Source organism: Larimichthys crocea, chromosome XIII, assembly GCF_000972845.2.
Source record: "Larimichthys crocea isolate SSNF chromosome XIII, L_crocea_2.0, whole genome shotgun sequence".
NCBI lineage: Eukaryota > Metazoa > Chordata > Actinopteri > Sciaenidae > Larimichthys > Larimichthys crocea.
This window is the reverse complement of record NC_040023.1, coordinates 12,065,151-12,090,396: the sequence shown is the minus strand read 5'-3', so window position 1 is coordinate 12,090,396 and position 25,246 is coordinate 12,065,151. Positions and strand designations below refer to the sequence as shown.

General features: G+C 40.9%; 3 protein-coding genes and 1 long non-coding RNA gene across 10 annotated transcripts; all 4 read left to right on the top strand.

The window, feature by feature from the left end:
* Window positions 1–1,727: 1,727 nt before the first annotated feature.
* Window positions 1,728–5,201, top strand: LOC104930581 (neural cell adhesion molecule 2-like). The gene is made up of 7 exons (XM_027286681.1): window positions 1,728–1,971; window positions 2,649–2,924; window positions 3,192–3,434; window positions 3,696–3,737; window positions 3,825–3,899; window positions 3,981–4,067; window positions 4,258–5,201. The coding sequence occupies exons 1-7, from the start codon at window positions 1,911–1,913 to the stop codon at window positions 4,305–4,307; spliced, it is 834 nt and encodes a 277-aa protein (XP_027142482.1). The 5' UTR covers window positions 1,728–1,910; the 3' UTR covers window positions 4,308–5,201.
* Window positions 5,202–12,064: 6,863 nt separating this feature from the next.
* On the top strand, window positions 12,065–15,378 carry LOC104930575 (uncharacterized). Its single transcript, XR_003463542.1, has 7 exons — window positions 12,065–12,117; window positions 12,690–12,755; window positions 12,838–12,960; window positions 13,975–14,025; window positions 14,684–14,752; window positions 14,857–14,925; window positions 15,048–15,378. It is a non-coding gene; the product is annotated as an uncharacterized LOC104930575 (long non-coding RNA).
* A 280-nt stretch (window positions 15,379–15,658) lies between these two features.
* On the top strand, window positions 15,659–18,168 carry LOC109140325 (uncharacterized). Of its 3 annotated transcripts, XM_019266877.2 has the most exons (5): window positions 15,659–16,022; window positions 16,109–16,471; window positions 17,081–17,191; window positions 17,885–17,928; window positions 18,064–18,153. In XM_019266877.2, the coding sequence occupies exons 1-4, from the start codon at window positions 15,965–15,967 to the stop codon at window positions 17,908–17,910; spliced, it is 558 nt and encodes a 185-aa protein (XP_019122422.1). In that variant the 5' UTR covers window positions 15,659–15,964; the 3' UTR covers window positions 17,911–17,928; window positions 18,064–18,153. The 3 variants fall into 3 exon arrangements, 2 of the variants coding, with proteins under 2 accessions (XP_019122422.1, XP_027142492.1); XR_002042448.2 differs by having other exon boundaries at window positions 17,081–17,928; window positions 18,064–18,168; XM_027286691.1 differs by lacking the exon at window positions 17,081–17,191 and having other exon boundaries at window positions 15,663–16,022; window positions 18,064–18,157.
* A 1,394-nt stretch (window positions 18,169–19,562) lies between these two features.
* Window positions 19,563–24,910, top strand: LOC104930574 (contactin-3). Of its 5 annotated transcripts, none has more exons than XM_027286667.1 (8): window positions 19,563–19,729; window positions 21,249–21,503; window positions 22,606–22,878; window positions 22,978–23,046; window positions 24,095–24,128; window positions 24,231–24,353; window positions 24,510–24,569; window positions 24,647–24,788. In XM_027286667.1, coding segments are annotated over exons 1-8 (897 nt in total). In that variant the 5' UTR covers window positions 19,563–19,647; the 3' UTR covers window positions 24,648–24,788. The 5 variants fall into 5 exon arrangements, 4 of the variants coding, with proteins under 4 accessions (XP_027142468.1, XP_019122414.2, XP_019122412.2 ...); XM_019266869.2 differs by having other exon boundaries at window positions 19,564–19,729; window positions 22,630–22,878; window positions 24,095–24,139; window positions 24,647–24,910; XM_019266867.2 differs by having other exon boundaries at window positions 19,567–19,729; window positions 24,095–24,139; window positions 24,647–24,910.
* Window positions 24,911–25,246: the final 336 nt, after the last annotated feature.

The window sequence follows — 25,246 nt, the reverse complement described above, 5'->3', positions numbered from 1 at the left end:
CAGATCATTTGACTCAGCTCACTAATGATGGGAAGTTCGGTTCTTTTTAGGGAGTCAGATCATTTGACAGCTCACTAATGATGGGAAGTCCGGTTCTTTTTAGGGAGTCAGATCATTTGACTCACCAAGAACAGTCGGCTGTTTCAGCTCCCAAACAGCTCTTCATTTTGCCGCTTATACCTTTTATAATTCAGCCAAATTTAGCACTGTTTTGACTTATGATTTGTATGTGTACACATATATCACTTAAATTATTGTTATTAAATACATCCTTTGTACTGAAGTATGCAAAAGAAAAATTACATTTTTAGTACAGTGGCTAGCATAGCTGCCTTCCAAGCAGTTGACCCGGGTTTGATGCATTGGTTGTATGTTCTTGGATTTCCCTTTAGAACAACAAAAACAACACGACATGTTTCTACAGACTAAACTAAATAGTGACTCTAGACGGGGCCCTTAAAATGTTTGTTTCTCCTTGGCACTAAGAAGGTGAGGGTGATGTGAGGAGATTGCAATGCAGTGGTTAGACCACTAGATGCAACTAAATTCTACACACTGGAGCTTTAATTTTAATATTTAATATCTGCAGGACACCAAGAATTAGATCAAACTGTTTACACCTTTACCACCTCTAAATCAGATGTGGTACAGACAATAAAAATCATAGACCGTCCTCTGTGTATGATTTCCATCACTGTTCATGGTAAAAATTCAAACTGATTCAGGCTAGCTGTTTCCCCCTGCTTTCAGTCTTCATGCTAAGCTAAGTTAATCTAAGCACACTTTCCAAAATGTTGAACTATTCCATGAATAAATCTAATAAAAGTTTCCTAACTTAAATTGATAAAACATGTATTATGGTATGTGTGAGACAAACGTGTTTTTGTGGTGTTAAAGTGGCACTCCTGATCCACTCCTCTCTCCCTAATATTTCCCATTTGGAGCCACAATAGAGTTTTTAAACTCATTTCACCTCTGCTTACTATCTTGCATCATATTTTAGCTCCTAACTAATCATGGATGCATGTGCTCTTGTTGTGCTTGAACATGACTACAAAACAGGATTACATTGAAACTAAATATTACAGGAAATGCAAAACTTTATTTTTATTCAAAATGTTGGAGTAGTTTCATAATAAAATATGAAATGCATAAAAAAATATTTCAGAGATTCCTACAAGTACCACTGGAGGGAGATCACGTACCATAGTTTGAGAACCAGTGAATCGGATAGTTTGTAGTGTCAGCATGACCTGTAGCCTTTAGCCTCTTGGAACTTTTTGTCAAAGAGACAAATATCATATGAGCACAGGATGGGCACCAGAAAATGTCAGTTTTGTTGTGATTAAACAGTGCAAACACGTCATTATTTTAGTTATCCTGGAAATCCATTTTCCACACACCTGAAGTCCAGAATCATTGGTCGTTACTCGTTAGGTGTCGTTAAGGACACCTGTAGGTCATTAGGACACCTGTAGGTCGTTAGGACACTTGTAGGTCGTTAGGACACCTGTGGGTCGTTAGGGACACCTGTGTGTCGTTGTCTCACCCCTCCCTCTTGTGGGTCGTTCAGGTCACATGTTGTGGATGGTTGTTGAGGCGGAGCAGCCGGAGGACATCAGAGGGAAAACCAGAAAACATTTCCTCCATAAAATATGATCCAGTTTCACCAGAATCAGTGAAATAGTTGGTGCTGCGTGACTTAGTGCCGTAAAGCGTTACGTACTTCTCCCGACCTGGAGCCCAAAGTTACACTGACAGCAGTAGTATTGCCTCATGTTTACAGGAAATTGTTGGCCTGAGTCTAATTTTGTATGAGACAAATGTCTAACCACTCAGTTCCTGTTCTCAGTGCAGACTAAAGCAGACGTTGTCCGTTATTCTTTGTACTGAACTGTTTGTGTGTGAAGATGAAGGTGAACATGTTTACCTGCCTGTTGGCCTTCATTCTGCTCTGTAGTGTCACTGCAGGTAAGAACTTTTAAAACCTAAAATAAGTTTCTCATTAGTTACATTTGTTCTTTTGCTGAGCTGGGATCAGATTTAACTGTCTCACAGTCTGACTATTTGAGTATTTGTTTCGTCTGATTTTATTTGATGTACTTTATTGAAAATGTGCAGCAATTATTCGTCTATTCTTCTGAATTAGCTGCTAACATATGGTAATCAGAGGATGACAGGACCAAGGTGTGTCTGTACAACATTTCATTCATGCAGTCTGGACCACGGGGAAACACCGACATCATCATATTCACCCAGAAACCAGAAATACAGAAAAGTCTGAGAAACAGCGATATCGAGGGTCTGGTATAGGAGGTTACTGCAGGTGGCCTACATGTGTTACAGTGAAGGACAGCCACAGTACGGAGCCTTGTTGATGTTAATATATAAACAATATATACAAAAATCATAAAGACTTTATTTACATTTATAAATGTAACCTCAATGACAGACAGACTCTTCTGCAGTTTATCTATACTATTGAAGTATTCATTTCTGTATCTTTTGGTTATAACGGAGGAAAGCGAGTTTATCTTCATGTAACAACGTCACGTGATGAGCTGACGCTGATAACCTTTTGAGTTTCCTGTAAAATGTTCTGTGTTATTGCTCACGGTCTTATTCATTATTCTGTGTTTCTTTTATAGGAATATCACATCGAGTGTTGGAGGAGAAGAAGTCGGTCACTCTGAGCTGTCCTCAGTCTGTGGAGGGTGAAGTGACGTGGAGCAGAGAGACAAATGGACATAAAGTTGATTTACTTAAAGCTGATGATGACAGAGAAACAAGATACAATGACCCACGCAGAAGATTCGGTTCATCAGCAGATAAATCACTTCACATTCGCAGCGTTACCGTCTCAGACACTGGAAGATACTTCTGTAATGATGAAGCAGCTGTGGATCTGACGGTGATCCCATCAGGTAACATCAAACTTTCTGTTTTAGGTCAAAGTTTGTCTCTCATATTCATGTGAGTTAACTTCATTTATATTCATGTGAATTTGTTTTTAATTCATTTTGTTTTACTAAATATGAAACATTAAATATAATATGTATCTATAAAACTCTCTCTGCTGCTCAGACCTCGGATCTCTTCTAAAACCTGATGCAAGTGTTTATCTTTATCTGCATTCATGTGATAAGTTAATGATGGTACATTATGAATGTTGTTCTGTTTGTTGTGTACAGGGACAGACAGACATTACACTCTGGAGAGGACCACCGTCGAGCTGACATGCCCTCATGATGTTGGAGGATCAGATGTTCCATCATGGAGCAGAGACGGTCGTCAAATTGATGGAAGACGTGTTTCACGTGTGAACAAGATGCTGACTATCAGAGATGTGCAGCCTGGTGACTCTGGACTTTACTACTGTGATGGAAAAGCAGCAGTTTATCTGAAGGTGACTGAAGGTGATGCGTCTGAGCGAGGTGAGAGGAAACATTTTGAACACAGTCCAGACTGGAGAGCAGGTTTGATGCTGCGTTCAAGTCGTTTTCACTTGTCAGGACGGAAAGTGAACGTGGCAGAAAGAAAAAGGACATTAGTGAGATGAAACAGATCTAAAGGTTAAATTGTTGAATTCATTAAGAAATGACACAAGAAAAAAACACTAAAAATGAGTTTTTGTATCAAATCATGTGTTTGTTGTATATCTACCTTCTAATACATATTTTAACTATTCCACACAGGATACAGTACGACAACTGCAACAACTACACAGACAAAGCCAGGTACAGACACTGCAGACTACTGTACGACTACAATACATGATTAGATTTGATTTGTCAAATCTGTATTTTCTCTATTCTACAATGAAGATTACACGAGACCAACAACTGTTTCTGCAACAACAAGACAAGTGGATACGACTACAACCAAGAAACCCCAGAACAGTAAGATGAAACAGATCTAAAGGTTGTAGTTGTAGCTGGTGATGGATGATGGATGATTATAAATGTTTCCTTGTCTTTCAGCTACGTCAACTGTTCGTACTGTGATTGGAATACTCTATTTAATCATCATGACCAGCATCACTGTCACTGTCACTGTGTGGACCAAAGGTGAATATATGCATCTGAAAATGTTCACTAGTTATGTGTCCTAATACATTCTGATGTAGAAATGTTACAAACAGCTGAAATAAGAAATGTGACGTACTTGGTTTGGTTTAGATAAAGTTCATGTTTTGGGTAAAAATGACAGACGTTACATAAAAACATCATCTCCATGTTTGTGTTCTCTCTTTGGCAGCTCAAAAGAAACAGAGTGGACACACAGTAGAAACAGAATATGTCCTCTGACCGTCCAACACACAGAAACAAGACAGGTGAAAGAGTCCAACAGTGAACATCCTGCTTTCAACATTACTGCTGCAACTACAGAAGCTACTCTTACTACTGCTACGACTCTTACACCTTCCACCACTCATGCCACCCACATACTGCTGAGAACCACCGCTATTCATAATGCTGTCAAGAAGAGGCCCAGCTCGGCGTCTGTCTTTCAGCCTTTTATTTCACCAAGCTCTCACCAACCACTAAAAGTCAGTCCCACATTTACTCTTGTCCGGCGGCTTCTTGCTCGTCAGCATTCCCCCACGACCCGGGCCTGTAAACCTCCTTCTTCCCAGTGGTTCACAGTCCGGGCAGCCCGGCTAACTGACTGAGCTAACATATAGTTAAAATATAATATTAGTCTTCTGATTTAGTCAGTTCTCTAATGTTACTGTCTTCATATGTTTGGAGAGACCTGGTTGTGGGGGGCTCACACCTGACCTAGGACTTGGGACATCTATACTGGAATGGTTAAAGTTTAAAGACGCTGTAACATTAGGAAGACCACCTGTGGTTGAAATAACTTCAGTCATATCCACATCCAATAAAAGACCTGGGGGAAAAGACAGTACCTGTTCTTTCAAAGTAACAGTACTTTTACTTGAGTAAGTGAGCTACTCCTGCTACTGCCTACCTACTGCTGTTTCACAAAGCCTTAACTATAAAGTTTACATGAACCCACATTATATTTTAAGCCAGAATAACTCCACACTGGCTGATGTAAATATTCGCTACATTATTTTGTTTATTTGGGTAACAGTGGGCCGAGTAGAGAAAATGTCATGTCAATTGTTTTTCTTATAAATGTATTTGACATTTTTCCTTTCATTATAAATCATATATGCAATAAATCATTGAAGAACTGAATGAAGCTATTGCTTTTATTGTTGACACCCACAACACACAAATTGACAGAAATGTTTCCATGATATCAGCTGCTAATTCTTTCTCTGTGGGTGTTTGAGGAAATTACAGCCACGGACGCCATGACGGAAGACAGTGATGTTAGCATGTGTTGTCAGCCCTTGTCTATCTACGAAGATGAGTCATGTAAGCACAGAGTGTGAGTCACTCTGAAGGTTCCTTGTTTTAATCGTTTTAAAGTAATAAAGTATTTAATGAATTAAAGCACAGACTAGAGACTGACTCGACTTGACCTTTTCTCGTAATCTCAGATTTTGTTTTCTTAACATGGCCCTAATAGTCTGTTCTACTGTCCTGCTCTTATTACAGATCATCCTACAAATGTCTAGGGCACATGGGAAATGGTGTTTGTTAAAAAGCATAAATACATTTTTTGGACTAACGTACAGTCCTTATCTAAACATATGAAGTGAGCTACATGATACTCTGTTGAGAAAAGCTTCCAAAGAACAAATTTTAATTGTCTAAATGTCTAAAGTCAAGATATGGACTGCTAATCGCTGACCGCTTGTCTAATTTAGGAAAACACCTTCCAGCACCAATGCAGTAATGGTTAGTGACGCATGTTCACACATTCAAAAGAAAAACCAACTTTGTCGACTATAAACAAACATATTTTCAGATTGTGGTTTTGTGTTTGAAGGAACACATAAATAGATCAGGACAGCCGGGTTTGTGCTAGAAGCTCTGACAGAAGCTGTGGTCTAAGCATCAATTCAGTCTGTGACAGGATGAGGAACGTCTTCAGCTGCCTGTTGGTCTTTGTTCTGGGCTGTAATGCCACCGCAGGTAAGTTTGCATTGTTTATATTATTATATATTATTCCTTTTTTTTTTACATACTTTAATAGATTTTAAATGTTATCCAGTGGTACATTTCATCCAGTACACATCTATGTTTGTGTTGAAGAACTACAATCACAAAATCCCTGTTGAGCACTTCTTGTACTTGTACTGACTTTATATGAAGTTTTATTGAGTTTTATTTATGTGTTCTTAGTCGTATACTCAGTCATAAATCTAGAATGTTTAATAAATACATTTTTGGGTTGCCAGTTTCTAAAAAAACTTTAGTTCTTTTAGTTATAAATATTAAGTCTGGATCAGTTCATATATTCATACAATGTATGAACTTTGTATGTTATACAAATAGATACATCCATACAGACAAATTACCAATAAAATTAAAGTTAATTCATTGTGAATTATAATTCATTCATAATCTTTTATGACTGCACACATAATGCAGTCATGAAACATAATAGATGTGACTCAATGAATTGTAACTTCAATATTTAATGTCACATAAGTCTATAATGTTTTATGATCTCATGGTGAGATCATGTATTCTGATGAGCGAGTGTACCTGTACTCTGAGTGGGCGGGGCTTAACCAGACACAGGTGCGACTAACAGTCTTAACTTTAGCCACATAAAATATATATGTACGCGTTCAGGAAGAGCTCAGGATGCTCACAGTGAAGACCGTTCAGTGATACGACCTACGGTTTGGCCAGAAGGCCTTCTTGTTCAAGAGGTACTTTCAGTGTTTTTTCTCTCTCTCTCAGCAGTTCAAAGGTCACAGAGCACAGCTGCAGTTACCTGCTCTGGCCTGCAGGTGACCCTGGTTGCTTGGCAACCTCAAGCCTGCAACTCACAAGCCTTACTGTGATTAACAGACACAAGCACACACACACACACACACACACACACACACACACACACACTGACAGTAATGTTTAAATAATGTTTAAATGCATTATATGCAAATTGACTGTTAACAATTTACAGGGGTTGAGACAGCCCATCTTCAGGAAAATGTATAAGAACCAACTGTCAGAGCTCCTCAGGGAGCCTTTTCTCTGTGACCCCTTTAGTGTGTTAGACTGTGAAACGCTCCTCTTGTACAAGAACAATAAATTCAACTTAAACTTGGATGTTTGGAATCCGATCCTCCTTATTTAAGGGTTTTTCTTTAAAAAATCCCCGTAACAATGATGTCACATCATAAAACACAAATCTTGACTTTTACACCCCGTGTTGTTTGTTGTGTTCAGGAACAAATGAACTCACCGTGCCGGAGAACAGAACTGCCACCCTGCCGTGCCTCCATGGTGTTGGAGGATCAGATGTTCCAACATGGAGCAGAGACGTCCGTGGAAAAGAGGCGAGAGAGAACATTGCGAGCCGAGGACGGTTCCACGTTTCAACGGAAAGCAAGACGCTGAAGATCCAACGCGTGCGGCCTGGTGACTCTGGACTTTACTACTGTGATGGAAAAGCAGCAGTTTATCTGAAGGTGACTGAAGGTGATGCGTCTGAGCGAGGTGAGAGGAAATGGGCGCTATTCATAATGCTGTCAAGAAGAGGCCCAGCTCGGCGTCTGTCTTTCAGCCTTTTATTTCACCAAGCTCTCACCAACCACTAAAAGTCAGTCCCACATTTACTCTTGTCCGGCGGCTTCTTGCTCGTCAGCATTCCCCCACGACCCGGGCCTGAAAACCTCCTTCTTCCCAGTGGTTCACAGTCCGGGCAGCCCGGCTAACTGACTGAGCTAACATATAGTTAAAATATAATATTAGTCTTCTGATTTAGTCAGTTCTCTAATGTTACTGTCTTCATATGTTTGGAGAGACCTGGTTGTGGGGGGCTCACACCTGACCTAGGACTTGGGACATCTATACTGGAATGGTTAAAGTTTAAAGACGCTGTAACATTAGGAAGACCACCTGTGGTTGAAATAACTTCAGTCATATCCACATCCAATAAAAGACCTGGGGGAAAAGACAGTACCTGTTCTTTCAAAGTAACAGTACTTTTACTTGAGTAAGTGAGCTACTCCTGCTACTGCCTACCTACTGCTGTTTCACAAAGCCTTAACTATAAAGTTTACATGAACCCACATTATATTTTAAGCCAGAATAACTCCACACTGGCTGATGTAAATATTTGCTACATTATTTTGTTTATTTGGGTAACAGTGGGCCGAGTAGAGAAAATGTCATGTTGAATTGTTTTTCTTATAAATGTATTTGCCATTTTTCCTTTCATTATAAATCATATATGCAATAAATCATTGAAGAACTGAATTAAGCTATTGCTTTTATTGTTGACACCCACAACACACAAATTGACAGAAATGTTTCCATGATATCAGCTGCTAATTCTTTTAATGACTCTGTGGTGGTTGATTGATTTTACCAGATTTTATTGAACTTCCAGGGTTTCAGCTGGCCACTGGGTGGCAGCATATGAAATGACATTAGTGTTCACTGTGGTGGCTGATGTCAAAGTATGATGAACTCCTCCTCCTCTTCCTCCTCCTCCTCCTCCTCCTCCTGCTCCTCCTCCTCTGTGTCTGTGAATACATGAAGTCAAACATATGTTGAAACTATTTCAGATTATGATTCTGTTCAGCTGTATTTATGTTCTGTCATATATAAAGATGATGTATGAACACACTTTATTAACTTTATCACTTTATTAAAATAAACATTTATGCAGATGAGCTGAATCCTCTGTGTGTTCTGTACAGTTTCCTTGGTTACCGCCCACCAGCTCCTGATTGGCTCTGCCGTCTCTTCTGTGATTGGATGAGCTTTATTTGTCATTGTAACAGTACAACATTACAACACCAGTCTGTCCATACATATAATACTATGACAGGTAGACAGGACAGGGTCTGCTAGCCAAAGGAAAAGAAAGAAGAGGGAGGGGAGGAGACACCTCAGCTCGCCTCAGATTGGCCGTCCCCGCTGTCACTCAGGTTGTAAACAGCACACCTGTCTGCTACCTGCCCAGGAGTCCCTGTTAACCTGCCTGGGTCAGCTGGGTCAACAGTGCAAAGATTTTAAAAAGCTTTTATTCAATGCCAAACTTATTTTCATGTATAATTTTATGTTGAAAGGCAGCAACTGTTTAAAAAAAATCAACAATTAAAGATTTATGGAAAAATACAATGAAACCTTTTTACATCCATACTCATGAGAACTGTGAAACTAAGGTGTTTACTCTATAACCGAATCATCAAAACTGATGATTGTTGCACTGTTCATGTCACGCATCAATATATTTTTGTCAGGTGATGGATAGTAGAGATGCAGCAGGAGAGGATGGAGGAGGTGGAGGAGAGGATGGAGGAGGTGGAGGAGGAGAGGATGGAGGAGAGGATGGAGGAGAGGATGAAGGAGGTGGAGGAGGAGAGGATGGAGGAGGTGGAGGAGAGGATGGAGGAGAGGATGGAGGAGAGGATGGAGGAGAGGATGGAGGAGAGGATGGAGAGGATGGAGGAGGTTAGTCAACTTCACTGAGGGTAACAGGAGCATTGTTGTGATAATGTTTTGCTACATGCTTTACAACCAGTCAACCCAAACAAGGAGCAGTGAAGTTAAAAGCAGCAACAGAAAACTAGAAGAAGTAGAAACACCGTGAACTGAGTTTTATTCAAAATACTCGTGTCCACCACCTCTGAAATCAAAGTTTCATCCTTGGTACAGACGTCACAGCAGCACGTGTGGATGAGTGTGTAAGAAGAGAACACAAAGCCAGAACCAGAACCAGAACCAGAGTCAGAGCAACAACAAGAACCAGCCAGAGACAAAGATAGCAAGAGTCAGAGAAGCATGGCCTGAACCAGAACCAGTACCAGGGTCAGAGCCAGAACCAAGGTACTAATTTAACATCCAATCAAACGCTTTCTCTCCTCTGATGTCCGAGTGCTTCCTGTTTGATCCGGTCTGAGAGTGACTGTGAGGCTGCTGCAGTCATCTGTGTCCGGGCCTCACTGATCACTGAACAGAACCAGAACCACAGAACTTTATTCAGACCGGATCAGACTTTACTCACAATATATCTGCTGCTTTTCCCTCTGATCCATGAGGTACACCTGTACAACTGATCCTGAATAAGTCAGTGTGTTTTTCCACCTGTGGGTAGCATGGTGCCTTCTTAGTGACTGTGTGTGTAAATAAGAGGAAGCGTCACCGCTCATGAACCACAGAAAGACATAGGCGAGGACAGAACAGTGTGGTTTAGTACGTGAGAGGAACACCCAGACGACGAGTTCCTGTCCTCAGTCCACAGTGTGAAACTGTGTTCAGTCTGTGTGAAGATGAGGGTGAACATCTTCAGCTGCCTCTTCGTCTTTGTGCTGGGCTGTGATGTCACAGCAGGTAAGAACGTCTAGGATTCGTTTCATCTGACAGTATTTATATATTAATATTTATTTATGTATTTATGAACGTGTGATGTTTGGAAAGTACCAACACACACACATAACACAGGAAGTGTTTGTGTCAGCTTTGAGCAGCTTCATCATTTAACTGTGAATAAATCAGCTTCATGTCAGAGTGTCAGATATTTTTCAAAATCTGAAACCACGTCAGTTTAGTGACTGAAGTATCTTTTTCTGTATCTTTTTGGTTATAACGGAGGAACAGCGAGTTTATCTTCATGTAACAACGTCACGTGATGAGCTGACGCTGATAACCTTTTGAGTTTCCTGTAAAATGTTCTGTGTTATTGCTCACGGTCTTATTCATTATTCTGTGTTTCTTTTATAGGAATATCACATCGAGTGTTGGAGGAGAAGAAGTCGGTCACTCTGAGCTGTCCTCAGTCTGTGGAGGGTGAAGTGATGTGGAGCAGAGAGACAAATGGACATAAAGTTGATTTATTTAAAATTGATGGTGAAAAAGAAATAAGACACAATGACCCACGCAGAAGATTCGGTTCATCAGCAGATAAATCACTTCACATTCGCAGCGTTACCGTCTCAGACACTGGAAGATACTTCTGTAATGATGAAGCAGCTGTGGATCTGACGGTGATCCCATCAGGTAACATCAAACTTTCTGTTTTAGGTCAAAGTTTGTCTCTAAATGTTTCATTTATCTTGGACTTTAATAACAGAAATACTTTGACATATTTATGACGTATTTTCATCATTTCTAGCTTTTTACCTCATGCCACAGTAGAGTGGCAGTGACAGAACGTAGTTCACTTTTCACATTTACTTCCTGTAGTTCAGAAATCTTTAGGTCTACTTCTGCATTCATGTGATAAGTTAGTGACGGTACATTATGAATGTTGTTCTGTTTGTTGTACAGGAACAAACATTTTTAATGTTCCAGAGAAGGCCTCTGTTCGCCTGATATGCCGTCATGATGTTGGAGGATCAGATGTTCCATCATGGAGCAGAGACAGTGGTCAACTGGATGAAAGACGTGTTTCACGTGTGAACAAGATGCTGACTATCAATGAACTGCGACCTCGTGACTCTGGACTTTACTACTGTGATGGAAAAGCAGCTGCTTATCTGAATGTGAGCAGAGTTAAGGCGTCTGAGCGAGGTGAGAGACAGGAAGTCAGAGAGGAATGAGCAGTTATTTAAATAATGATTCAACATTTTGGAAAAAGAGTTTTTACTTCACATTGATTCTTTCATGTGTCTGAACAGACATGAGAGCAGCGTCCATCCCAAATGTGTTTTTACTCTTTAAACACAGAATGCACTAAATGATTTCAGGAATGTCTCAACATGTTTGTATCATGTATATCCTCTGTCTCACACTGAAGGTACCAAGGCAACAGCAACACCAGCAACACCAATACCACCACCACCACCACCACCAATACCAACAACACCACCAATACCACCAATACCAACACCACCACCAATACCACCAATACCACCAATACCACCAATATCACCAATACCAACACCACCACCAATACCACCAATACCAACACCACCACGAATACCACTACCACCAAAACCAACACCACCACCAATATCACCAAAACCAACACCACCACCAGCAACGGCAACAACAACAACAACAACGACTACAGAAAGTAAGATGAAAGAGATTTTAATATTAAATGATCAAACTGACGACAGGTGATGAAACATGAAGAGTTCAGAACAGATTTAAAGCTGCGTTCAAATTCATTTAGAATAATATTAACACTGTTGCTAGGCAACTCACCACCCAAATGAAAGTGGTGTTCTCCCTCTGTGTGTACTCTGGTAAAGTATAATTCAGTCTTACATGTCAAACATGATTTAAGATTTGAATTATGTAGAGAATCTCATTACAGATATCTCCATCGAAATGAATGAATTCAAACATTTCTTCAACGTCGTCATGATCAATTCTGATCTCTACGATTTGACTCTGAAACTGGAGTTATGACCATGAACAATACAAACTGTTTCTGTAAGTCAACTTGAAGATATTTAGGATTCAAACAGAGATCGTCAGATTTCTCTGATGAGTTTCAGTGGTCGAATGAAACCAGAGGTTCCTTGAATGAGGATTTTGACCTAAATCATAAAAGCATTGTTGATGTATTTAAAGTAAATCCTGTCAGTCTTTAAAATATTAAAAAGGATTGATGTACTATAATATGTTTCTCTAACCAAGAAAAGACGAGCACAACAACAGCTGCTTCAACTACAACTACAACATCGACACCGGGGACAAAAACAGGTGGGGACAAAACATATTGAGTGTTATATATAGTATATCGTATATTCATATTCAAGTTATTCATTCTTACTTTGTCTTCCAGACCATCAGAACCCAGCTCTTAATTTGTTGCAAAGAATAGCTCTCCCGGTGCTTCTCGTCCTCCTCATCCTCATCATCATCATCATCATCACCATCACTCTGAGACGCAGGTTTAAAAGACAAGGTGAATAAAATATGTTTATTTTTATGCCTTTCAATATTTGACACGTGTGAACACTAAGAAGCGGCACCAAGAAAAAGCAAAGCTGTAAGTGAGCTAACTGCTGACATATGGTCAGTGGCACAAATCGGCAGGTCGAAGTCAACACGAAGGTTCATGACTCGACCAATCACAGTAATTATACTGGGAATGGTGAAGGTGAACTGATTCCACGGGCCTTCTCAGGGTTTCTACAGTAGCCCTGAGCGTTCGTTCGTTCGTCTTCTCCCGCTTATCCGGAGTCGGGTCGTGGGGGCAGCAGCTTCGGCAGGGAGGCCCAGACTTCCCTTTCCCCGGCCACTTCGTCCAGCTCTCCCAGGGGGACCCTAAGGCATTCCCAGGCCAGCCGAAAGACATAGTGCCTTCAGCGGGTCTTCCCCGGGGCCGCCTCCTGGAGGGACGTGCCTGGAACATCTCACCAGGGAGACCAGGAGGCATCCTCACGAGATGCCCGAGCCACCTCAGCTGGTTCCTCTCAATGCGGAGAAGCAGCGGTTCTACTCTGAGCTCCTCACGGATGGCCGAGCTTCTCACCCTATCTCTAAGGGAGAGCCCAGCCACCCTGTGAAGGAAGCTCATTTCGGCTGCTTGTATTTGCGATCTCATTCTTTCAGTCACCACCCAAAGCTCGTGACCATGGGTGAGGGTAGGAACGTAGACCGACTGGTAAATCGAGAGCCTTGAGAGGACAAACTAAACTCTGGCTCTAGATAAAGACAGTTTTTTGCATATTTGATGGCCACTGTAGATTCTCCTAAATGCTAACTAAAGGACAGAGTGAGGCGAGGGGGTTCAGTAGGTACAGCACTAGATGCTATAAAATCATACACAGATTTCTAAATGTCTCTAAATTACTTCTGTTAGTTAATTTGCTGATTTAAAGGTGGAACGAGAGAAAAGCACTCTGATGTGACATCATGTTTATTTAAGGCGGCCTGTTTGTCATTACTAATAAGCTGACATCATGTTTATTCACAGGAACTGGAGAGGGATGCAACATTTATGACGAGATACAGGAGCCAACAAACGGTGAGAAATAAGAAGTGATCCTTCAAACTTCCTCTTTCTGTCGAGCGATGTGAAATGATGTGACGCGCTGTCAGCTGTGCTTTCATTCACCTGCAGCGAGTATTTCAAGAATTCTGAAAGAAGCATTCTTACTCATCATTACTCATGCTGGAAAATCTGCCCCAACTCGGTCTCGAATAATGTTTGCAGGTCACCAAATGAACGTTAGTCACTGCCTGCATCACACTGCGTTTATGTGATACCGTAACGTAAACCTTGATAGTGTACCACAAAACTATGAGGAACATTTCCTGATCCGGTTAGAACTTAATATGACTTCCCTCAAAATGTATTTGTAAATTAGTTGTATATAAACACATTTTCTAAGGTACAGGGCTATTTCTCTGTAACATTCCATGTCCTACACAAGCGCCAACCTCCGTGGCTGGGAAATGTACCAAAGTGCCAAAAACGGCCATACCTTGAGCCACCACACTGAGCAGAAACTTTTGGATGATGTCACACATACATGGTTTTTAACCTGTTTGTTGAATTGCAACTGAAGATGCAGCAGTTAGTGAAACATCTTGAGTCTTGTGTCCATACCTGTGACGTAAACGTAGCCTTCAAGCGTTAGTCTAAGTTGTTTTTTGGTTAATGACACTTGTTGTCTTCACAGCTCGACCAAACCTTGAGGACAACGCGTATTCCACCATCTGTGATATTCCACTAGCGGAAACAAGGACCGGTACAGACTTCAACATTGTCACACATTTTAACATCCAATCAAATGTTCTTGTGCTTCTATGACATTACACTGTTTATCTTCATTATGTTCATTTCTTTTCACAGGCACACATCCACCCAACGAGTCCCCGTATTCTGTGATCGACTACACTTTTATTGGTGCAAATAATAAAGGTAACTTTAATCATCAGCTGCACACTTTGGCTTGCACTCTATAAATACATGCAGGTGTACTGGAAGTTAGAAGATCTTCATCCAAATTTAATGTGCCAAATATTCTGTAACTTTCTTCTCAGGTCCGTCACAGCCGTCTGACAGCAGCACGTATTCTTTACTGCAGAGACCCAAAACACCTTGAAACAACAACGAGCAGCAACAGCTGAGTTTGACCTTACTTCTGCAAGACATGCATATTATTTAATTATTGTTAAAGATTAAGTTTGGTTTTTAACTTTAACTCTCTCCTGCATTCTCTTAAGATTGAAAACAACTTATATATTTAATGTAAATATTAGCTACATCATGTCTCTGTAATAAGATATATACAAATCATGTTTTATCAGTGAAAACCTTCCTCGTTCTCTGAGTTTAAATGTTTTTTGTAAGTTTTGTTTAATAAAAAAACACCTGAACATTTGAGCTTCTGCTCTCCGTTTTATGTTTCAGAATGAGCATGGACACGTCAGCCGCCTTTTATTATCACCTTCACTTCCTCTTTGCTTCATACTATTTTAGCCTGTTGAGTCAGACTGATCGAGCTGCACCGCTACATGTTCACACAGGACAGGCGTTTGTAGTTCATATACGATTCATTCAAGTGTTTTAGGCCGAGTTGTTAGCAAATGCCAAAGTAGCTTTCCTGATGCAGCGCTTCCTTAAAGTTTCTTTGTTTCTTTGTTTCTCATTTTACAAGAAAAACTTGAGTTTTGTCTTCTTAGATCAGATCATAGACACAATCACTGAGCTTCAGTTTCCTACTGATGCAGATAAACACACAATGCGCTCACACACTTTTAGTTTGTCACAGTTGAGAGCCGTTGCTTCATCCCATTCAAACAAACATTCATGAAACACAGAAAGTACAGATATGCGGAAACTGCAGCAGTACTTGACAAACAGAGAGAGAGAAGTTCTTATTGTTTCCTGTCCTCAGCCCACACAGACAATGTGGTCAAACGTCACACATTATTGAAGCATTGCAGATTGCATTAGGATGGCGGTGAGCATCATCTGCCTGTTGGTCTGTGCTCTGGGCTGTAATGTCGCTGCAGGTACAAACTTATGTAATCAGTCTGTGCATCTATCTGAATGCTATTCACATCATTACAGAGCTCAATGTTTGACTCACCCTCCTCAGGTGTTGCAGGAGGTCACCTGTTTTCAGCCTCACCTGTTCTCCGCTCCGCCCTGGTGGTCCAGGCTGGGCAGAACGTCTCGCTGGCCTGTAACCTGACATCCAGACAGGAAATCACCTGGTACCTCCTGCGCTCGGACCAGCTGCTGCCTGTGCTGACGGTTCGATCAAGTCGAGTCGGAGAAGATACGGTGAACGTTCACATCGCAGACAGACGTCGAGTCAACAGCGTGGGGGATCTGAAAAGTGGCTCGGTTGGTCTGGAGATCGAGGAGGTGCAGGAGGACGACGCCGGGCTGTATTTCTGCACGGGGCGGTGTGCAGGAGCTGTTTGTGTTAACAGAGGAATTCATCTGGTTCTTGATGGTAAGAGTCATTTATGCTTTGACCAGAGTTCTGCACAGTCTTGGCATTGAGCTTCATTTCTTCATTTCTGTGTTTTCAGTGCTGAAGGTTTGTGTTCAGTGGCATGGGGTTGGCAGGAAATAGGTTTTTTTTTAACGTGTTGTTTTGTCCTGCACAGGATGCAAGCCGCAGGCCAACAAATTTAGGATGAAAGATATTTCAGATAATATTTTGTTGCATTAAGCAGCTATCAGTTCATCTGTGTTAGCAAGGAGGCTAACGTTAGGCAGCTGAAACCACAATATATTTCACATGCTTTGCAGTTTTCTGTAAGGTAACATTAGTGTTGCACACTGTTGACACTGGACGGCATAGACACCATTCCTTTTCACAAACTGGCAACACATTATACATAAAATGCTCCAAAAGCTTCCAAATGGCACTTTAGTATAATCCTAATATAAGTAAATAAGAATTGCATTTCAATAATTTGTTAGCACTGAAAAATCTTCCATATCTGGAGATGTTGATGCAAGTAGCTAATTTGTAAAAGGGATTTGGGATTTCAACACTTTAACACGAATTTAATGAAAAAGAAATCCTGCTCGCTTTCTGTATTTGTGTTTCCAGGTGATGACGAGAAGTCAGCCAGGCAGCCATGTTGGAGTACGGGGACCTGTGTCCTTCCAGCTGTATTCGTCCTCTGTGTCGTCAACATCACTGTGTTCTGCCTGTGCTCAGGTCTGAGTCCTCTGCTCCGGCCTGACTTCTCGTTCTTTGCACCTCTTGTTGGCAGCTCATACTCGACCGCTACATCCTGTCCCACCTAAAGCAGCAAAAGTGTGATCTATGCTAACAGTTTCACATCGAGTCATTTTCCATTGAGTAGAACCAAGTGTGAAACCACCATGACCATCTTGGTTCTTTAGAGCCAGAAAGGACCATTTACAAACTATGCAGGTGCAATCAATACATTTTGGTTATCAGCATGATCAAAGATAATAAACAATAACTTTAATATTAAAGTTTTTGGGGGCACCACACTTAAAGAGGGGGAAATGATAGAATGGGCTTCAGTCTTTAAAATGCACTACAACTACAATCAGTATTATCATAAGAACAGCTAACAGCTTGAAGGATTAAGAGTTAAACATACAAGAACATGGCAGCCTTCACTCACAGACCAGCATGTGTATACACATGCATTTATTAACAAGACAAAAATACACAATGGCTTCAGAGGTTGTGTTTGGTCCCGGGTCTGGAAGAGGCTGCATAACTTGAAACAAGCTCCAACATAACCGTGTGTGCATGCACATTACCAGTGTGCTCCGGACAGGTCATATATCAGCTAGGAGACTCTCCAGTACTAGAGTGACTGTAGTTAGTTAATGGTTTAATTCTGGATTGATCAGTTTATTTTTCTCTCTATAGGTATAACACGGAAGAATAAATCCTGAATAATGAACTTCTATCAGGTAAATAATGACTTCTGTAAGAAACCTTAGTTCACCACCAATTCTACAATATTTAGATGAAAACTGTTTACATGCTCGTGTTACATGAAGTGTCATATTTTAAAACATTTGTTTAACTTTTGTCTTATTTTACAGAAAACCTTCAGGACCAAAGAAAGAACATGTCATCACTTCCACCTGCTAACACGCCATCGATTCAATAACTCAACCTTAATTCAAGAATAAAAAGAAACATGTAACACATCAGTGTTCTTTTATTTTACTATTTTCACATGTTCAGAGTTTTAGTGAGTGTGCCTGCAAGGTCGCACATACACAAAAAACATATCAAAATGACCGGCTCAGCCGGGAATGGTGCACTGTGACTTTCACTAAACGGTTTTACCAAAAATCACCAAAAACCACGACAACATTTACAATGGGTGTGTATTAGTAGAACGTTCCAGAGCTAGAGTGGAGAGGGAGAGAAACATTTGTCAAAAAATACATTTGCAAACAGCTCTCGTGGCCACAAATGTCACTCTACAGAAATAATTTCTACATAGAAACGTAGGAAAATTCGTGGGCTACGCAGCGATATCACTGCTGAAGCTGTCAGACTTATAGTTTTGGCGGGAGACGCACTGATGCTCCAGGATCACCCACCGACAGCCCCATCTACTCCCATGTAAACTGGAGAGGAGAAATTTCCCAAAGGAGCACGGGGCACCTGTTCTTTCTCTCTCTCCCCAGGTCACATTTTTTAACTTCACACACTGAAATTCAGCATTCACATGGTCGACAAGATGAGGATGCTCACGGTCATTTGGGCTTTTTGATACCACCTACCGTTTGGCATTAGTGTCCACTAGTTGGAGGGGCTTCATTTAGAGATTTTCTGTGTCTCTCAGCAGTCACTCACACACAGACAGAGCACAGCTGCAGTTACAGCTCTGACCTGCAGCTGACCCCGGTTGCTCGGCAACCTCCAGCTGCCTTTGACTGACTTTAAGTCTCTGTGCTGCTGCAGTGTCAGTAATAATGTCTGTCAGACACACTCTACATTTATTCACACAGTTTATTTTTATTTTACAAGAAAAAATACATTTTCTAATCTCCATAATTACAATTTTGTTTCAGTTTTATTTATATAGCACCAAATTCTATCAGAAGTTATCTCATGACACTTTCCATATAGAGCACATCTAGACTGACTCTTTACCATGAGCACTTGGCAACAGTGACAAGGAAAAACTTCCTTTAAGAGGCAGAAAGCTTTGGTCAAATTACATAATAAAATACAAAGATTCATCTTTTTACTTGGCTTTGATTGACACCTGAGCAACTTTGGAGGACATGTTTACCATTTTAGAGAAAATTAGGAAGAAGTGGAAAATGAAGTGTTAATGAACTATAGTTTCATATTCTGGATAATCAGGAAATCATTCAATGTTCAAGAAAAAAGGAAACAGCAGTTTAAAGATGTCATGTGAAATCTAAACATACTCACATCATACTTTGAGAACGTAACATCCTTCTTCTTCTTCAGTTGCAATAATGTCATTGATTTCCAGGTCATTGAAGGCATCATTGCAAACACAAAACCTTCCATCCGTTTTCCAGAATGGTGACGCTGAGTTCTTCAGACGCTGAAGGAGGAAGAGGAAGAAGAAGGGATGAGTGGAAAAGTGTCTCAGTCAGATCAGCAGCAGCTCTGCAGTTTGATGTTTTCATCTGAAGATGCTCAGCTTCATGTTCTTCTGTCACGCCTGGCTCCTGCTAACTGTTCTGACTGCCGGCACTGAATCCTCCACAGGTACAGGTGGATATCATATTATCATGCATATCATACATATTAACATTTTAATGTGTTGTTTTGTCTATGCTTTGGATTCATGTTACATGTGCACTATGTCTTAAATCCTAAACAGTAACTTTATTATTATAGTTTTACGTGTTGTTGTTGTTGTTGCTATTTCCTCACAGTTGCCATGTCAAAATAAAGTTTAATTTGATCAAATTCTTGGATAGTTTGAGATTAAATACTTCAAAATAAAAGTAGTATAATTTTTGACATTTGTTGCAATGAAATGAACAGAAAGAAGATTTCCCTTAAATTGCAAAAGAAAAGTTTTTTTTAATATAGTTTTTGAATCCATCTTACGTCCATAAAAAAGCAAAATGTCAACTAAAGTAAAGTAAAACAATACTTGACATTCAGTCGTCTGTTTTCTCCGTACAGTTTTATTATTCAAAACTTTTTTTCCCACTATTTTCTGGTTATTAACAGTCGCAGACTGTATTTCTGTCTGACAGTTTGTTTGTCTGTGGTGAGTCTGACGAATGTTTCCACAAGATAAAAAGAGAAACGGCAGATGAAACAGGAAACAAATCTAAAAACTGACCATCAGCAGGATATGAGTGACACAGCTGTGCATCGAAAATAGCAGCTGGTAAATGTAGAATTATATCGTTTATATCCATGAAACTGTGCCGTCATAAAAACATACAGTGCACACTATATTATATATATCTTTAACCATCATAAACAGCTTTATTTAAGAACAATATATAAACATAATATAGATGGTTTAAGCCTTTAAGACCCATATGCAGACATCGATCTGATCACTTACCTGTCGGGGTTGAACACAGAAACACGAAAGAAAAGAAAAGAAAAGAAAAGAAAAGAAAAGAAAAGAAAAGAAAAGAAAAGAAAAGAAAAGAAAAGAAAAGTGGCTGAAGATCCAGAAAAAACAACAAAAAAACTCAACAGCTAAAATCCAGAAGAACCAAATCAGGAACACAACAAAGAGTCAGGACAGGAAGTCAAACACCAGGCAGGTGAAACTCATCAGACAGGTGCGTGATCAAGAACAGGCGGGAAAAGAAGGCAGGAAGTACAAATGCAAGACAGGGGAGAACTACAAAATAAAACAGGAAACATTAAACAAACTTAAAACTTATGAGAAAAGAGATACACACATTTAAACAAAACAAAAAAAGGTAAAAATGACTGTAAGCAGCAGCTGCCAAAAAAAGAACGATCATAATTCAAATGAATGAAAACTAAACATTTATTGTTATTTTACAGATTTTAGATCAAAAACCTTCAAGAAAGATTACAGAGAGAAACTGTTATTAGTCATTATTGGTATAATACTTAAAACAATTTTATTTCACAGACTTTGGTTTAGAATAAAAAACTTAATTAAAGATAAATTAAACTGTATTACTGTAAAACATCAAACCAGCCAGAAAACAATAACCATTAAATAGAAAGCAGGACCGCCTCAGGTCTTCAGACCAGAACATTCAGATCTGTTGCTCTCCTCAAACAGTGATCCGGTTTTCAGTCCCGGAGGATCACCACGTCCGCCTGCCCTGTGGCGGCACTCACACCTTGGATGTGGTCTGGACTCATCAGGAACGGAGGGTCCCGGTGACCCGGAAGGGCGACTACGAGACCAACGACGACCCCCAACGCTACTCTCTGCTGTCGGACGGCAGCCTCCACCTCCTGAGGCTCGACGACTCGGACAGTGGAGAGTATCACTGCAACCAGCAGCTGGTGGCCGAGCTGCAGGTGCTAACAGGTAGACTGGAGGTGGAGCTGTCGCTGTTAGCTTCCTCTGTCAAAGTCCTCTTCACTCTCTTCTCCTCTGCCATTACGTCCCTAGAGGCTGCTGAGCCTGGTTGCATTGCTCTCTTGTCCGGCTTTTCTTGCAGCCACTGTAATTTTTCTTCAATGCTGAGAGGGAGAAGGTGATGTAAATAAATAAAATAATTAATGCTGATGACTCTTCCACTCATAGGATGGTTAAAAGACTTGAAAGTTTTGGTGTACTGGAAGTTCATGCAGGATCTTTGACATCAGGTGGTTTCTGTTAACCATGTTTCTCTAACCAAACCTGAACCATGGATCAGCCACAGATCAGCAGTCATATATATATATTCATCAAACAACCTAACAAACATATATATAATCATAAATAAATGTTCTGTCATGAATCAACAAACTCTTTCGAACATCTCATCAAGTTTTTACATGAAATATTTCTTTGGGATTTTTTTCTGCGTGAAAGAGGATGTTGTGGGTCACAAAGGATGTGAAACTGAATTTTCCCACAGTCTGTTAGTCCAACCTCAAATATGAACTTTGGTCTCTGACAAACAAACACACGTTACCACTCGCGTTGGCTTGAAGATAGCAGCACAGAGTAGAAGTTTGAGGTGAAACATCTACGTTTTTTACTTCATACAGTGTTAAGTTATATAGATAATACATAACTGTTCAGTCAGGGACACGACATGCAGATATGACACACAAGGGAAGTGAGAGGCGTTTGAGTTTTTAGGAATTACTCACCACCTGGGTCCGGTGGTTTAAATCAGTAGCGTGCATGGTTTGACACCGGGTGTTGACACCACAGTCTCAGATGCTGACGTTGAGAACCGGCTCGAACGTCTCTAAATATGGATGATTCAAGCCCAGACTGATGCTCCAAACATGGAGCAGATCAACTGACGTCAGATCAGCCACATGTGCTGACACTCGACCACAACCGGCCTGAATCAGCTGACTCTGTTGTTGTTCGGGTGGAGTGCAGTGGAGATGGACTACATGGTACAAGTTCATCAAAGTTCTAAATCCTAGTTGACAAATACCCATAATTCCTGTTGGTTTCTGCCCCTCAGGTAATGACTTCATCGTGTCTGCAGGCCGGACGCTGCTGCTCCCCTGCAGCAGCTCCCCCAAACCCAGACTGAGGTGGTTCTACCGGAGGGACGGCGGGAAGCGGGAGGTGATCTTCACCTTGTTCAGGAACGGCACGATGAAACCGGAGAGGGAGGGAGGAGGCCGGCTCAGCTACGACAACGACGCCCTGCAGATCGAAGACCTGCAGCTAGAGGACGCTGGTCAGTATCAGTGCAGCGGACAGCCGTGGACCAGAGTCATCGTCATGACAGGTGACTTTGTTTGTTTGTTTGTTTGTTTGTTTGTTTGTTATGAAAAGTTCATTAGCACGAATCTAAAGATTGTTTTTCTTTTTCTTTTTGGTTCATCAGTTCACCCGGAGCCAACCAGCATCCATGAAACCACGAGCACAACCACAACACCTGCTGTGATGAATACAGGTAGAACACGAGGACACGTGACTCAGGTCACTCTAACTCTGAACTATGATTGGTCTACTTGTCTAAAACAGACAGTTTGTTTATGAATATGATGAATCTAATGTGTGGACAAAAAAAACAAACATCATCACACGTTCCAAATATTTACTGGTAGTAAAAGTAAAAGCAGTACTACCAGCAAAATGTACTTAAAGTGTCAACATGCACAATTTCCCAAAATACTATTAATATAGATGATCATTTGAACACACAGTATTACAAGTTATAAATTCAACCTGAGCTCAATCTAATCTGCATCAATGCATCATATTTAATCATTCAGTCACGTTTAGGATGTCAGATCAAACTAACTTGTAACTACAGCAGTTAAATAAATGTAGTCAAGTATAAAGAACAATATTTACCTCTGAACTGTGAAGTATAAAGAAGTATAAAGTAACATTAATCAGATATACTGAACAGACAGTTCTTTGATGGAACTTGTACTAAAAGTTTGTTCTGTAGCGCCCCCTGCTGTTACAAATGGTCAACTTAAAGCCAGCAGGTACAGTTCACCCCTGTACAGGTGTCACGGACATTTGTCGACCTTTCATCCTCTCCGGTTCCTGACAGAGCTCAACCATGAGTCACAAACTAAACTTCAGTAAGAGAAAGAGAGTTATTATGTATTTCACGTTGTTTTCCATGATCACGGAACAAAGACCACACCGATGTGGAATTAGATTAGGTGGATGGAGGGTAAGGGATGAGGGTCATAGATGAATGGATGGAGGAGGTAACCAAGAGAGTTGGGAGTTGTCTCTTCATCGCTGTGTGGGTCAGAGCTCCAGAGGTTCTTCAAGGTTCTTGTATTTGATATGATTTAAGGCAAAGCTCTCAGAAAACTGATTGGACTTTAAAAATCAAGTTATTCTTTGTGGGTAAATTTTCGGTATACAGCGACCCCTGGTGGTTCAACGTTAAAGTACAAGTAACTGAAAATAGTACTAATCTGGACTAGCTCCTCGACAGACAGTTTGTCAGTCTGTGTTCTTCTTCTGTTCATCAGACGTGGTGGAAACAAAGAAGAAGGAGAAGAAGAGGTCTGAGAACGGTTGGTCACCACGTCACCTCCTGCCTCACACACTTTCCAGATGTTTGGGTGTTTGCTGAGCAGATGTTTCTGTCCCTGCCGTCTCTCTCAGCTCTGCTGATCGCTGCTGTTGTGGGTTTGGGGTTAATGATCGTCCTCATGGTTGCTGTCTGCATCTTACTGACCAGCATGAAGTGCAGGAGGAAGAGGATGAAGAGGATATACGAGAGCGTTGGTAGGTGGTCTGAGATACGGAGAGTCAAAAGTGTCTGAATTTCTATATTTGGCACAAATGAAAACACACATAATGTTACATAATCTGAGACTCTTGACCCCCATTAGAGGTTACCAAGGCCAGCCCTGTGAAAGAGGCCTTCTTCTTCTGTTTCAGCTTCACAGAGACCCGAAGACACCGAGCTGCAGCCCTGGAAGATGTCCAGCGCTCAAACTGGTAACACCATCAGATCTCAGTGCTGTACTCAGGTCTGTTTTCACCTTAAACACACCTGTCCACCTGTCTGTCTGCAGAGCGTGAGGCGTACAAGAGTCCATCTGTGCCGGAGGAGACGCTCCATTATGCCTCTCTGGGCCGGCAGAACTGGAGGGAGAGACCCACCAGGACTCCACCGGACCAGAACCACCACAACGTCATCTACTCTTCTGTCATCACCAGACCTGCTGCCAGATAGAGTCCAAACACACAGCAGAGCAACCAAAAGTTATTTTACTTTGAGAGAAATTCACCTTATAAGTAAATAAACTGTTTGAATTAAAACATTTAAAATCACATTATGTAGAAATCAGCGTTTGTCGTGATTTATCATGTGTAATCCCACTGTGGTAAATATATACAGCTGTACTCGAGTATTTGTTCTGATTACGTTACATATCTTACTTATGGTGTAGCAGCAGTTTACTTCACTGTCCATCAGGAAACTCTGTAAATCACAGAGAGCTCAGGTGAAGGACACCTGTGGGTCGTTAGGACACCTGTGGGTCGTTAGGACATCTGTGGGTCGTTAAGGACACCTGTGGGTCGTTAGGACACCTGTGGGTCGTTAGGACACCTGTGGGTCGTTCAGGTCACATGTTGTGGATGGTTGTTGAGGCGGAGCAGCCGGAGGACAT